Source organism: Lepeophtheirus salmonis, chromosome 12 (assembly GCF_016086655.4).
Source record: "Lepeophtheirus salmonis chromosome 12, UVic_Lsal_1.4, whole genome shotgun sequence".
NCBI classification, from domain to species: Eukaryota; Metazoa; Arthropoda; class Copepoda; order Siphonostomatoida; family Caligidae; genus Lepeophtheirus; species Lepeophtheirus salmonis.
In genome coordinates, this window is record NC_052142.2 from 11226983 (window position 1) to 11243099 (window position 16117).

General features: G+C 29.0%; 1 protein-coding gene across 2 annotated transcripts in view; it reads left to right on the plus strand.

Annotated features, from left to right (window-relative positions):
* Nucleotides 1-16117, plus strand: part of LOC121127184 (protein RER1) — a 45062-nt gene that overhangs the window by 17038 nt on the left and 11907 nt on the right. For both annotated transcript variants that reach the window (XM_040722529.2, XM_040722530.2), the window contains exon 4: nucleotides 4340-4439. In XM_040722529.2, coding sequence (XP_040578463.1) covers nucleotides 4340-4439 — 100 coding nt within the window. The remainder of the gene's footprint in view (nucleotides 1-4339; nucleotides 4440-16117) is intronic.

Below are 16117 nucleotides of genomic sequence, written 5' to 3' on the forward strand. Positions count from 1 at the left end.
AACGAAAATTTTGAGAAAAAAATTAATAACCGGTTTAGAGGGACTGAAATTCCTAAGTACCGGTTCTTAGACTGTATTAGACCGAATAAATAAGGACCGATACAACACTATCTACTTACCCTTATGAAATCTTGATACTTTAAATGAAGAATTGTTTTCTGAAGGATATTTTTATCAATGCAACTGTTGTCTACAATTATAAAATAATATAACGAATATCGTATCTCGTTGGCTTGTATCTTGTGTTGGACTGGTCTTTTAACTGAATTCCTAATCAATGTTTTCTCTTCCATTCTTTAAGTCTTTTTTTCTAATATGTCCAATCTTCTTTTCCGATTCAACAGTCCTAGGATCAATTAGTTAGTCCTCATGAGGACTGAATATATCTAGATAATGTAATATGCACTTAAGTATTAAATGGCTAAATACACTGCTACCCACGGTAATAACTTTAAATGTAATTTTAATATTTTATTAACTTTCAGTTATTTAATTTTGAAGAGGATCTACTCGTATTATTAGGATATTCCAGCAACGTCTTGCATTGTTAACAAGTTGTTGCACATGCTCAATATTTACTGACACAGGTTTTAGTGTTTGCATCTGACCCACGCTATTAGTTTTAAAAATTCAATTTTGAAATTGGATGTGGTAGAGGCCTGGAAGAGGTTGATAAGAACACTATTTATAAAAAGAAATTGCTTCTTTAATATTGCAAATAAATTTGGCTGCCATGTTGAAGCAAGATATTTTAAAGGTTCTGTCGCCACAGAAAGTTTGTTCCCACTGTTGTTGCTCAAAGGGCATAATTCAAGGTTATTTTTGTAAATAAAGAGGCAGGTGCTAGGAAAGCTAGGTCAAACGTAGAAAAACCATTTATTCAAGCTGGATTCCTACAAATATTAAATTTTGCTCAAAACCATACCTTTTAACAAAATTCCTCAAACAAGACCTCCTTTTACTTACTAAGAATTCACGATTGAAGTGGCTAAAGGTGCATGGAGCACGTGATATTCACTGGCTAGACGCGAAAGAGTCTTGATGGATTTGGCAGATGGGTGAAGGGGTTGGTATTTAACAGGAATCAGCACCTCCAACCATTTTGACGTCAGTGAGGAGAAGGGATGATGAGATACCGTAAAGGTGACCGAGGGTTCCTTGATTCAATGACTGTCTCAAGACGAAATACTCATGATTTGGGAAACTTTTTCAACAGACCTTTATCCCATAGATGGGGAAATCCTGAAGCATGGAGTTTATTTTTTCGAAAGAAGATTTATGGTAAGCTATTCAAATTTTTCAATGAAAGTCCCTTTCTCTACCATCAAAAAATCAACGGATTCAACCATTAATTAGATGTTTAACATCCTCAGTTCTCCTGGAGCTTAATTCAACAAATGAAGAATTTTAATCCCGGTAACCAGTTGTTTTTGTATCAATATTAAATTAATAAGCTGTAGCACATGTTATCTCACCCTTATTAACTCTAAACTAGACCACAAATGATTAAAAAATAACTTAGTTTGCTCCAAACATATTAGCGTGCGTCAGTTTAAATGGTTCATAACATATAGCATACTTTTTACTAAAAATTGTGGATAGATTATACCCAAAATTAGTAGATATAATACAGGACCAAGACAAATGTAGTAATGAGCTTCTATATAAATATTTACAATTATAAATTTTGTTAATTAAAAATAAATAATTGTAAGGTATTCACATGGATTACACTGTAGAAGCAAAATTAATTTATTAACTTATTATGAATCAATGTCCTAATTGTGAATGTTAAATTATAATCGCAGCTATTGATGAAATCTCAGCAGGTGAAATGACGTAGTATTAAAATCCCGATTAGTATCTGTCCTATCACTACAAAAATCAATCAAGATTGGACCAAAAGAACTGCAATCTATATAGTTTTTTTAAGGCCGATCCAGCACTACTTGGATGATGTACGTATGAATCCAGAATATTCAATAACACAAGAAAAGAAAAAAAAATCAATATTCAATTCTAGTAGTCATTGAAGATCGAATCACGAATTATTAATTCGTTTTACCAACTGGTTTTTGAAATATTTGATTGGAAATTTGTCAGTATTTTTATCTATTTTATTGGTTATAGCAAACTTTTTAGAATTAAAAAAATCAATAATTCACATAATACGTATATACTAGGTATGCGCCTATGAAATGATACTTTCGGCTATTGTTCCCTAGGTGTCGCAGGATTGACATTAGAAACCGGATCAAAAATTTAAATGCTTATTACGACACGTGTCAACAATATTTAATTCATTCTTTGTATAGTTTCATTCAACAACACACTTTTCGCTCATAAAAATGTCTAATTTTGTACCTACAAACTATGATGTGTGGACGTCATTGATTTTCTGTTACCAATTGAAGAAAAACGCTTCTCCATTCCATCAAAAACTTGTGGAAACATATGGCGAATATGCTATAGCAGAGCATTGTGCTTCAGGTGGTTTGAAAAATTACAAAGTGGTGCTTTTGACATGAAAAATGAAGATGAAAGAAATTAAGGCAGTAATGTTTGTGTTCTGGTACCAGTGTGGTGACCTTCCACAAACCGTTAACGGTGATCGCTACCACCAACAATTGGCCGATTTAAACCATACCATACGCCAAAAACGCCCAAAATACGAACCCAGGCAACAGAAGGAAATTTTTTTTAGGATAACGCGCCACTGCATCGCTCTATAGCCACTCGCCAGCTTGTTGAATCGTACAATTAGAAACCTCTTGCTCATGTAAATTACTCACCAGACCTGGCACCTTCTCATTATCACTTCTTTGCATGGATGGGCCATGCACTCCATGATTTACGCTTCGATTCTCACGCTGAAGTCAAAAAGTGGATCGAGTGCTTTTTTTGAAAAGGCATACATAAATTGCCTGAAAGATGTGTGGCTAGCGAAGGTGCATACTTTGAAAACTAAATTTGTAACCATTTTTCCAAAATAAACGTTCAATTTTTTTTATAGTCTCATTTTATAGGTGCATACCTGGTCATACATAAAATTATTTTGTTTAACCTATAATATTCAGATAAATATTTATTTCCTTTTTTTTTAAATTTATTTACTTGACGTCCATGAATTTCTGCCTTAAAAAAGTCGAATCAATATATCAACTTAACTAGATATTCATGAACCAACTACTCTTTTGTATATAAAACCCTTATTATTTTTGCTATAAATGAGATATTTTGGAGTAGAAATACATGAAAAACAAATTCGTTATTATTTTTCAAACGAAACCTTTAAAATATGGAAGTTTTTTAAAATCTAAATTGCATTTTCTCGGGATTGGATGATTGCTTATCAAATATAAGTACATATTTAAAATTAACATTAAATTTGCAAAAATAAAACTAACTTTTATATCAACTATTTATAAAGACATGATCAAAAGTTAGTGCAAACCTATCAAAAGAGTAAAAATACTCGGATAATTTAAAGCAACTATTCTAGAAAACCATAATTTATATGAAAAAAAATAATTACTGATTTGAGATAAACTCGTCAAAACTACTAAAGTAATTTAAAAGATTTTTGAAATAGATAAATTTTGTTGACTTGTGTAATAGTTAACTATGTGCTCGCCTTGAGGATCAAAGGTTGGAAAGTCATCACACTGAAACAATAGTTATAAATGTCGATCTTATTTTGTGATTCCCTTATTCAATTTCCTAATTAACAACCTCTAAAATATTAATTACTTATTTAATTAGTCAAATAATCCACTAAACTGTATTTAATTTGGGGGAAAATTCACGCAACCTTACAATATTGAGTAATTTAACATTCTATAAGAAAATTAAAGGCCAAAATGATAAAATCAATGGAAATCTAACTTTTTGCCAGCAAATCTTCTGAAGAATAATATGAAGTTTATTCTGAGGTTTAGCTATAATATAAAGAAATTCAAAAAAGTATATTTGCTTTCAAATAAGACCCTTCATTCTACTGAATTTTTGTATGATTGGATAAATTTTGTAGAAACTGTATTCAAGATATCTTACTAAATATTTTGTCTTTTGAATGCTGGAATGTTTTTTATCAATTATTATTACCTTTAATTTTCATTTATATAGTTATTTCAGTTAAAAATATGGCTCTGAATCGAAATAATACCAAAAAAACATTTTAAAAAAACATAATTTTCAAAAAAAAAAGACTTTAAATAACAATAATAAATTTAGGTTTTTGATGTTGCATAGTGGTACTTACGTTATCATTGATATTATAGTATGATACTATTACTAAGTGTCAATAAAATAAATGATATCAGTACTTTTTATATTTTAGGGATGGTATATTATAACATATGCACTAGCAATATATCATCTTAATTTGTTACTTGCCTTCTTGACACCAAAAACTGATCCTGCTTTTGAGGAGGAAGATGGTAAGTTATGTTGTATATATCTATATGAACCCTCTATAACAAAATGCAAAAAGAATATGTGTACGGACTATTACATGAAAGACAATTCAGTGGAGATACTACTTCGAATTCTATTAATATTAATCAATGTTAAAAATTGACATGTTGTGTAAAAAGTGTCAAAATCCCTGGAAGCTTTGATTTTTAGAAAATGTTTATATTGGTAACCCGTAAGATATTTCTGATTAGTTGTTCCTTCTTATTTTTGAAAAATCAAACGCTAGCGAGGATCACATTAGTTAATAGCTGCCTTTAAAATGAACCGTTGGTTTTATGAAAATTTTTAAGTTAAGAATATTATTTCCTGTAATAGTATTTCTGTAATTGGTTCTTAATAAATTCATAAATTTTGACAAATAATGCCTAACTTTTTTTTGGTTAACGTGTTACTAACTAACACATCATGGAAATTTCATTAGAATATTTCAATATTTATCTTTTACACAAAGCATAGGAAATTTTGGGAAAAGATACAAGTTTGGGTTTTTGTATATATCTACTATTTTTTTTTTTTATTATATAAATTTTAGATTAATATTAATACCATATTTTGAGGAAAATATTATTTAATACTTAAAAAGTGTAAGAGAGTTTCAAAAAGTATGTTTTTTTTGCTTCATACAGCAATATTTCGCTTTTATCTATTCGAAAACATTAAATTTTTGTTCATAAATAGTACAAAGAAAAGATTAAACTTGTTTGAACAAAGCGATTCCATCAACCTCAGCAACAGCTTTGTCCATACAGGCTTAATATTTATAGTGGTGAGGACCGAATTATTTATTCTTTGATTTCATCATATGTCCAGTCAGTTATTTAACTATAGTTTTGTTTTTACATAAATTTATAAAAGCCAAGAATAAGACGCAGCGAGGATATAAATAATAAAAAAACATATCGGATTAAAATAAAATAATATAATATACCTGAGGGGGTACTTGGCATTGCTTGGAGTTATTTTTTTTCAAGAACATTGTTCATTCGATATCATATGATTAAGTAAAACAAAAAATATAATCAGTAATATATTTAAAAAATTAATAACTTAATAGCAATAAAAAAAATAGAGGTTTAACACTCCCTCTCATAAATAGGTTCTTTTAAACATAATTCCATGTCAAATTGAGCTACTAGATGGAACCAGCCAAATATTTAAACATTATAATAAATATTGTTTGTTACTAAATTATAAAATATAGTATTGCAATTACTACTAAATTATTATTTTTTAACTCCATTTAAAAACTCATTTACTCCTTGAAATCAATTTACTCTGGAGAAAACAAATTTTGTAGGTATAAATTTAAACCAACTATGAAGTTTACCTCTAGGCACAGAATATAAAACTGATCTCAGTTTTTCTCTTATTCATCTGAATTCTGAAATATTTGTGATTATAGTAATTCGGGACTATAATCGTTCAGTCATTTTCATCGTTAAGGCAATCACCAAATTAAAAGTACGATTAATAAAGCTTAGTATAAGGGGTTTTTATTATCATAATAGTGCTGTTATTTATTATTCATCTTGTTCTAAACTCGATATATTTCCCTTTTTAGACTGAAAAATAAAGAAAAACGTCAGTTTTCTTTAGAACCTTAAACATATTTATCATGCATAGTGATAAAGAGTATCAAAGCTTATTATAGAAACATATTCAATGTCTAATTCTTTAAAAAGACAAACAACAAAAGCCAGAAAATATTGAAACCATTTTGGAACATAAATTTGGATTTGCTCCTTCTTCCTATTTAAAAAAATGCATCTCCAAGGATTTTGGTTCCATTTTGCATTTTTTATGTGGTATTTGGCAAATAGACAATATTATCTTAATATTGTTTAAGATTTCCTATGTATTCTCATGACATCATGCTTTAAATTAATTAATATCATTCAATTAAATATGTCAATTCACTATAAAAAAATTAAGTTAAGCGATTATAAAAGAGAAAACATTTGTTGCATGTTCTCTTTCTTCTTTATTGTTAATTTTTTAATATGTAGAATTGGGATTAGTTTATGAGTACGAGGAAAAGGCGGGTGCGAGAAATATGGTGTGACTGATTGAAGATCCTAGATAATATCAGTTGCCTGTTATATGATTTTGGGGGATAAAATGAATTACTGCTTTGTATTTCCATTATATTTCAACAAATCCAATATATGGATATGGATCATGGTTTAATTAGGTGAAAAAATATTTAAAAATGACATGTTTGCAATGAAACTTATTTTTTTAGGCGATCATATTTAATAATACTCTATGCAACAGTGTAGTTAAAATAAATTTTCGTTGTAGTGCGTATATAGTTTGTTGGAATATAATGGACCTACCCTGCTTTATAAAGGAGAACCTTTTACATCTGCCATAGCCTTTTTACAGTGAAAATGTTATTATTATTTTTAAATCCATATATATGTATATTTATTTTACCATGCATTTTTAAATAAATTTACACCAAATATAGACGATCATTATTCTTTTATAGAGAGATGCTAACACCCCCACGACTTATTAAATAATGTACAAAAGAGATGAAAGATTACACGCATCAACGTTTTTCCTTTTTTAATCGCAATACTTAAGTTTTTCTCTACATAGATCCCTTTTTTATTAATTGGTCGTGGTGGTGTTAACTTCTCCGTCTGAAGTATCTTTGATATAAATTGTTTCAAAGATGAACAATAAAGAGGAGATGGGCTTAAGATAAAAAATGTATATAAGGTTGAAATTGGGCTCGAGATAAGAAACTTATTTATTTTTGGAGGGGAGTTCGAGAAAGAAACATGACTTTAGGTAGGATGAGTGCTTGATTTCGGAATCATACTTGAGATAGGAGGTTACTTTAGACTAGAAAGTAGACTTAAGGTTGGATGAATAGTTTCAGATAGACAATATATCAAAAAGCTTGAAGTAGAAAGAGGGGTTGACCTAGAAAATGGATTTAAGTTTGGATTATTGCTCGAGTTAGGTAACAAATTCAAGGTTGAAGGAGAGTCTGAGGTAGAAAGAGGGCTTGAGGTAGAAAACTTATTTAAGATAGTCAAGATTGATCTAGGAAAATCGCTTCAAGAGTACACTATTTGAGAGGAGCTATATTTCTTTCTAGATATTTCTAGATCCTTACTTCTACTGGAAGAGCTTCTTCACATAAATTGTTTTCAAGAATCAAATTTTTAATTCCTTTGATGAAATGCGATTCGTTAATAACCTATACGATTTCATTTATCTACTATTGGACCACTCCTTCATTCTTAAATTATAGGATGATCATTGGAGAACATAAATACGTGATCTCTTTTATTCCTTTTATCTTACTTAAGTATTCAGATATGAATTTTTTCGAATTGAATCATTTAAGTACCTCTTGTTTTGTAGGTTTGGTATGCAATTTTGGAGACGTATTATTTACTATTTCAACTACGTCTATACTTTACTGATGGTATAGATTGTATCTCCTTTCACCAGCATTACAATGCTAAAAAGCCCATAATAATAAAATTCTTGTTCTGACTTCTGAAATGCTGTGAAAAGATTGATGACAAATTAAAATATTTTTGAAATAATTCTCCTACCTCCAGTTGTGGCATTGAGTTTCAAGTCGAGGATCATAAATTAATGCTTTATTTCATAGTATAAATGTGATGCAGTACAATCATAACCTTTCTTGCAAGTTTCCTGTAATTAGGATAGGAAAATTAATAATATATTAAGGTTAATAGAAATACTAGCCTATACCATAACGCAACTGATGGTTGACTTCCACCACGCTTTTTAATATTGATGTTATAGTGTGTGAGTGGTTGCGGGTTATGTGGAAATCTGTCTTTCTTGCCCAGCAATCGGTAAGATGCATCAAATTTAAAATTCTAGCAAGCCCGATTACAGAATGGGCTAACCTTTTGCATATATATATATTTATTTTAAATTTTCATGTCAATTTCAAATGCACGTGTTTTTTATTTTTGCTTTTTACAATTGGGATTTCATTTCATGTAATCTTAAAGTATATTATACGGGAGTATTGTGATATCTGTACTAACCTATTAATAATTACATGCTTCCTCTGCAAATAACTTAATAAGAAATAGATCAGTTGAATCAAAATACTAAAAGTTTTGACCCCCTCATATTTACCCTATAATTCATTTTTTATTTTATAGAAATTTGGTATTTTTTATGAAAAAAACTATATAGGTCAAAAACTAATTTACATTGATATTTTAAGGGTTTTTTGTAAACAAAAATGCAAATATTATTTCGCAAGGTTACCAAGCATGCAATCAAGTATTTTTTTGCCAAATTTAAGACTGATCAGTCCTTCCATTTGCTATTTTACCTGAAATAATGAAATTGTGATAATATAAATACAAGGTTTGTATTAATATAGATATTTATTTGTTTTTATTTTTAAATTAATGACTAAACTATTTTAAAATATAACATTTAGTTAACCAGTAGTATTTAATTTTTTTTGTTCTGTCAATATTAATTAGCATTTATTATTATTATTTTCCTCCATAACATGTATATTTGTTAATGCTTTTTTTTACCTTGAAAATGAAATTATGATTTTTATTAATGACATCATTACTCCTAATTTCATGACTTCACTATTTTACACTTCAACTTCATATTATATTTGTACTTGATAAAAAAAATCTTGTTTTAAAATGCTCCAACCGTAAAAGTATAGTAGCGATTAATTAATAATTATTAACATATGTATTTAATAACAAGTTTTGTTGTTTTAGAAACTGTATTTTAAAATATCCTTAAACTCACATGACTGATCAATTCCAACTAATAAACCAATAAGCTATTGCTTTAAGGATTTATATAATATCTATTAAACCTGAAATACAATTTTATGTAAAAACATTTTAGACTTCTAAGAAAAATTAACCCTATATATACGTTATTAATCAGTATATTTATATGGTCCATTATGGGATTTATGTTCAAATTTGTAGGATATGATAATATACTCAATAATATTAGTTATATTTTAGAGCCTTCAAATAATTAATGTTACTTATTTGGCTCCGTTATGACCTTCTAAATATAATTGGTCATATTCATAGCCTCAGATATTTGTTTATATTCATTAAAACAGAATGGTCATAAAAATAAAACAAGTTGATCCGATATAGTTTTACTCGGAGAGAAACAATATTATCTCTTACAACGTTCTTTATCACTTCACTATACACTATTATAAGATTAGGATACTTAATTATAAAGTTCTTAAACGTTATAAATTATTTCTGAAAACATTTATTCCTCCTCCTATGTCGATATTCAGCCTTGCCATCATGATGTAACACTTTGTTGTGCGAACAAGAAGAGCAAGTTATGGTTTTTAATTTTTGCGAAATGGGATACAATTGTGATTAGGAACTCTAGTATCCGGTGAAAAGAACATGGTCTAAGTGATTTTCTCCCCAAGAGATCACGATTATTAGGCATCAGTCCTTCGAAAGGGCGACCGATTACATAGATTATTTGGAAATGTACGTTTTAGACATTTCTTTTTTTTAAGGATCGTCAAAATGCCTATTGATAACACAGGGGAGCAATTAGGGGGAGGGGGAGATTTATTGCAAGGTTTTTTCCATTATATTTCAACAAATGAAATATACTTATGGTTGAATTTTCTAAAAAAAAATATTTGAAATGCCTTGTATGTAGTTAAACTTACACTTCCAAAAAAAAATAATTTTAAAATAGCCTACTGGTTAGTGAGATATGGCTCTTTTTAAAATCTTAATCACTAGGTGGCGCTCACAGATTGAAAAACTTTATTTGCTAATTTTAGAGATCATACGCAAGATAGAAGTATGATTTTGGTATTAAATTATATATTTATGGGTGTGAGGAGCTTGAATTTGTTTGATAATCCGTGTAAAACGAAGGGAAATCAGTGATTTCTATGTTTATATGTTTTAAGAGGCATATTTTGGGGCCCAATTTGACAATGAATGAAAGCACGATTTTGAGAAAATGAATAAATTTGATTTCCGGCAGAAATAATTAAAAGAAAGGTACTAAGATATTTTCAACTTTTTTTGAACAATAACTTGAATAAGTTGGTCTTTCTTTACAACACCTTATAGAAAGTATTGTTGTGATAGGGTTGGTGGTGTAGTAAAGTTTAAGTTACGTCGTGCTAGTTTCAGCCGTCCCGTTTCAGCATCAAATTTTACCTAGAAGCTGCTTTCAATTAATGCCGAGATAATATTAAAGGAATAATTTATTTATTTTACATTTCTGAAATCTAGATGATTGAGCACAAACAAAAACTAGGAGAACATTTTTTTCTAGCCAAAACTATTCAAGGAACTAGAAGTGTTATAAAAACAAAATAGGGTTTTTAATTGAAGAAAGATGAAGAAAATAGGCCTGCATGATTCAAAGTACTGCTAGTAGCAAGAGGTTATTAAGTTATAAGATATGGAGAAGATTATGATAAAACTTTTAGTCCTGTAATTAGGTTTGTAACTGTACACTTGTTGTTAACAATAGCTTCTGGATAAGGGCTTCAAATATATGAGATTGATGTAAAAACTTATTTTTTTTAATCGGGAAATATGAAAGGAAACTTATGTTGAACAACTTGAGGGTTTCATTGAACCTCAAAATTAACAGTTGGTCTTTAAATTGAAGAAGAGTTTGTATGTTTTAAAACAAGCCCTTACATCTTGGAATTTTACCCTTGGTCAACATCTAAAACGAATGAATTGTTTGTTTACTTGCAAAAGTGATCAAAGAGAGTTCGTAAGATTTTCAGATTCTAATTAGGCTGGAGATCATGACGATACAAAGTCAACAAGTGGTTATATTTTTCAATACAATGAAAGACCTATATCTTGGAAAAGTCAAATACACAAGTCGGTTTCGTTATCGAGTGTAGAAGCCCAATATTTTGGTCTTTCTGCTACATCACAAGAAAGCATTTGGATTCGAAATTTATTGTGCAATATTGAAAGACATTGTGATAACGCTACAGTGATTTTTGAAGAAAACTAGTCGGCCATAAACTTGACTCAGAACCCCCAATATCATGGTAGTCAAGCATATTGATAATAGATATAATTTTACTAGATAAATAATGTTTCAAACGTTTAATATCGGATTGAATATATGGTGATTGATATGCTAACAAAAGGACTGTCCAAAGTTAAATAGTTCAAGCTTGTAGAAATGATTAATTTGAATGATCTGCATTGAAGTGGAGGTGTTAGTATTATTAAGATCATGTCAGTACTGATTTATGTATATATCTTTAGAGTTTTATATATGCAGTTTTCCTTATATGTATCTGTTTGTGTTTACATTAAAATCTCGTGTTGCTATCTGCATGGCCTGTATATATAGATAATAACTATTTTGTATTAGTTGATTAAAGGACGTTTTAGTAAGAACAATTATTCTCCTGATATCTTTTTATATTATCACAATCCAGCAAGAAATGCCTCTCGAAACATAAATACATTGAAAATTAGTGATTTCCTTTAGTTTTATAATGATTATATCCTCAATCTCAAGCTCCTGACTACCAAAAACATATAATTTGATACTGAAATGGTATTGCTATCATAAGTATTACTTCTAAAATCATTGATTAAAATTTTTCAAAATGTGGGCACCACCTAAAATTTAATATTTTAAAAAGAACGATATCTCGCTAAACAGTTGGACGATTTTTACATTATTTTTTAGGTGACTACATTTAAATATACTCGATATGAAAGCGTAGTTAAAATAAATTAACATCGTAGTGGGTACATAATTATTTGAATATTTGTGGAAATATAATGGAACAACCCACAAATAAATTGAAGCCAAAGAACAAATTTATTTCTAAGTGCAGAATCCAAAACTGATCTCAGTTTTTCTCTCAGTCATCTAGCTTCTGAAATATCTGGTATTATAATAATCCTGTACTATTGTCGTTCAGAGTAATATTTTACCCTAACAATAATCCCCAAATTCAAATTAGGATTAATAAAACATATATATAAAAGTGTTTATTAATATTATAAAGTGATTTTATTGATTCTGTATCTTGTTCTAAACTCGATATATTTCCATTTTTAGGCTGAAAAATAATGAAAAACGTTACTCTCCCTTAGACCCTAATAACTTATTGATCGTTCATTGTAATAAAGAATAATATAAAAAACTATTCTATGTTTAATTTAAAAAATATGCATCTCCAAGAATTTTGTTCCATTTTGTATTTTTTAAGTGATCCCATTTTTTATGGGGGTGTACAAGGAAAATAGTAACATTATAATGATTTTGTTTACGAATTCAATTCCAATTGTATGACGTCATACGCTGTTGTAAATAATAATAATTAATATCACATCATTGCGCAGCGTACAAATTCAAATAAAATAATTATTTATTATATTTGAAATATTAAAATTTCTACTTATCGGGAATGGATCTCTTCATTGTTTCTATACGTGTATCTCCGTCCCAAGTAAGGATTCCACTCTACTCCCTTACGAGGTCAGGTAGTTGTCTTCTGATTAATTTTTATCCCGTCGTTGCTCGTGGAATTTGGAATCCGAACATCTCTTGAGATGGATCATCAAATTAGAATCATCATCTTTTGATTCCTTCCATCTTCCTTTGGTCCTTACTTTGGAAAACAAAGAAGTTCACTTCATCAGGTTTTAATGAATGAAAATTATTTTAGCGTCAATTGTGAAATGAAAAAAATATATAAATATCAAATTTATCTCAGTTAGAATGGTTGAACTATTTAAATGCATTGTTTTATATATATATATTTATTTATTTTTATGGTAATAACTTCATGTTGTTTTAGTACCTTATTGTAATTAACATATCTTTATTTTATATTTTACATTCAGAGCCTTTGATCTTAATCTGAAAGAGAATGGATCCCTTCATAGTTTCAACCCTTGTCATATATAGATGGATATATTCCCACTTATGGAAGGAGTCTACTCTACTCTCGTATGAAGCTTAGCTTGGTTTGGTTCTCTTCCTAGGATAAATTTTCATCTTATCCTCATCCCTGTATATATATCAGAAACCAAGCATCTCTTGTTGAGGATAAAGTATCTGGGATCTCTTCTTTTTTTTTCTTTTCTTTTTTTTCTAATTCTTAATGAACTTAAAATCTTTCCGTTTTTAATTAATGAAGATCGATCTAAGCAAATGAAAAAGACAACTAAAATTTGTCTCTACATTTAGTTAAATATTTTAAATATATCTAAATTTTATAACTATAGCTTATGTATTATATTCACGATGTAATAATACCTAATCTTATACATTATTATATACCACATCCAGTCTCTTATTTTATTCAATTAGAATTGTAATATCTGGAAGAAGGCCTATGCTTAACTTTGATAACTTGGAAGAATATGGTGATATGAAATTTCGTTCATATCTGTCCCACTCATTAATGATAATTATTTATTAATGATTAGAATATCTAAGAATCTTATTTGTTCAACAAGATTAAATCGGGTTAAACATAATACCATTTTCATATTTTATAAAAATTATATGAATCCTTAAAACAATCAGTTTTTTGTGCTATTATTTGGAATTGATCTTTCATATGAGGATAAGGAAATCTCAGATATATTAAATGGAATACTAAATTGCAAGTTCGAAAATAGTATATTATTAGGTTTTTTATTCATTATGATGAAATTGTAGGGCCAACATATCCATCTCCTCTAGAATATGAAGACGTGATTGAAGAAAACAAATGATCAGACTTTGAATTTTTGATACGCAATTTGGATTAAGAAAAAACATACGTCTGAGCTCTTAGTTTCAAAATTCATCCAAGGAAAACAGCCTAATCTCATAAGGGAGTAGGTTGAATTCCTTCCTTGGGACCGAGATTCCAGGATCGAAACAATGAAGGGATCCATTCACGATGAGTAGGAATTTTGATATTTCAAATATAATAAATAATTATTTTCTTTGAGTTTGTATGATGCGGAGTGTTGTGATATTTATTACGGTGCATGACATCATCAGATTGGAATTGAATTCGTAGACAAAAGCATGAAAATGTTACCTATTTCCTAGTGCACCCCCATAAACAGTGGGTGGGATCACTTAAATAAAATACAAAATGGAACAAAATCCTTGGAGATGAATTTTTTTAAGGTCTTATTTTTTTTTTTTAAATTAAACAAAGAATAGTTTTCTATAATCTAAGCTATAATATTCTTTATCACAATGAATGGGCAATAAGTTATTAAGGTCTAAGGAAGAGTCACTTTTTTCATCATTTTTCAGCGTAAAAATGGAAATATATCGAGATTATTTCTCTCGATATTGAGATCAAGTACAAGATACATAATCAAGAAAAATAAGTTATAATTATAAAAAAATACTTTTACATATGTTTTATTAATCTTAATTTAAATTTGAGTATCATCGTAAGGATAAAAAATGACTCTTAAACAATAATATGACAGAATTACTCTAATCCCAGATATTTCAGAAGCCAGATGACGGTGAGAAAAACTGGGATATAATTTCTTAGGGAGACCCCACTTAGAGCATAAACCTCTTTTTGTCATAGTATTCTTGAGCCCCTAATTTACAATTACATCCCATTTTGAAAAATTTACGAACCACTCTTGCTCTTCTTAGTGTCACTTCATGATGGAAAGGTTGAATATCAACATAGGAGACAGAAGAAATGTTGTCTGAATTTTTTAAATTGAAATGCATAAATAAATTATCAGTTAATAGGAAAAAAATTACGTATTACGTTAATTAATATGTTTAAGCGTGTTGAAGAACTAAAATTGTAGATTGGTTTAAACAATTCGGAGAAATAATTAACCACTATCCCAAAAAGAATTCCGAGGATAAGATAGCTAAGGAAATATTTACTCAGTAAAGGAGTATTTAGAGGGATTGTGATAATATAGTGGAAATGGTTGCTGATCCTTCTTCACTTCCCCACATTATAGTATTTCGAGGAACTCTTGCCAGGTTAAAGTTTGCAAGAAGTGAAATGCGTAGCTAAAATTGTTTTAATTTTGACTAAATAAAACATTATTGTAGTCAAAATAGGGTGCGAATCTTTGATTATGATAGAACATAGTAGAGTGATATCTGAGAGAGAGAAAAACATATTATAAAAAATTAATACTTATCAAATATTGGAAATTTTGAAGATGATATAAAGAAAAATGTGTTAAAAGAAAATAGACCCGTAATGCATATAAAAAACTTGAAGAGGAAAAAAACATCATCAATTAGCAAAATTATACATAATGAAAAGACTTTATGTAAAACAGCGGACATCTGGAGTGCACTTCACGATTCTTTCCCATCCTTAGTTGGTATAAAGGGTCCGAAGATTCCATTTAGAAAAAAGGGAAGATATACTCCATTTTTACATCCACTAATATAAATGAATATATTAAGAAATTTTTCAAGGGTAATAAAGCCTCCGGTCCCGTAGTCCATCCGAAAGCCTTTTTGAAAAGCAGGAAGATTTCAGATATATGACGCAAAATTTAATGTTCGATAGAATAATTGGGTTCGAATAATATGTTCAGTGCTATTACTGCAATTGATTTCAGTAAAGCGTTTGATTCTATTTATCATGGAC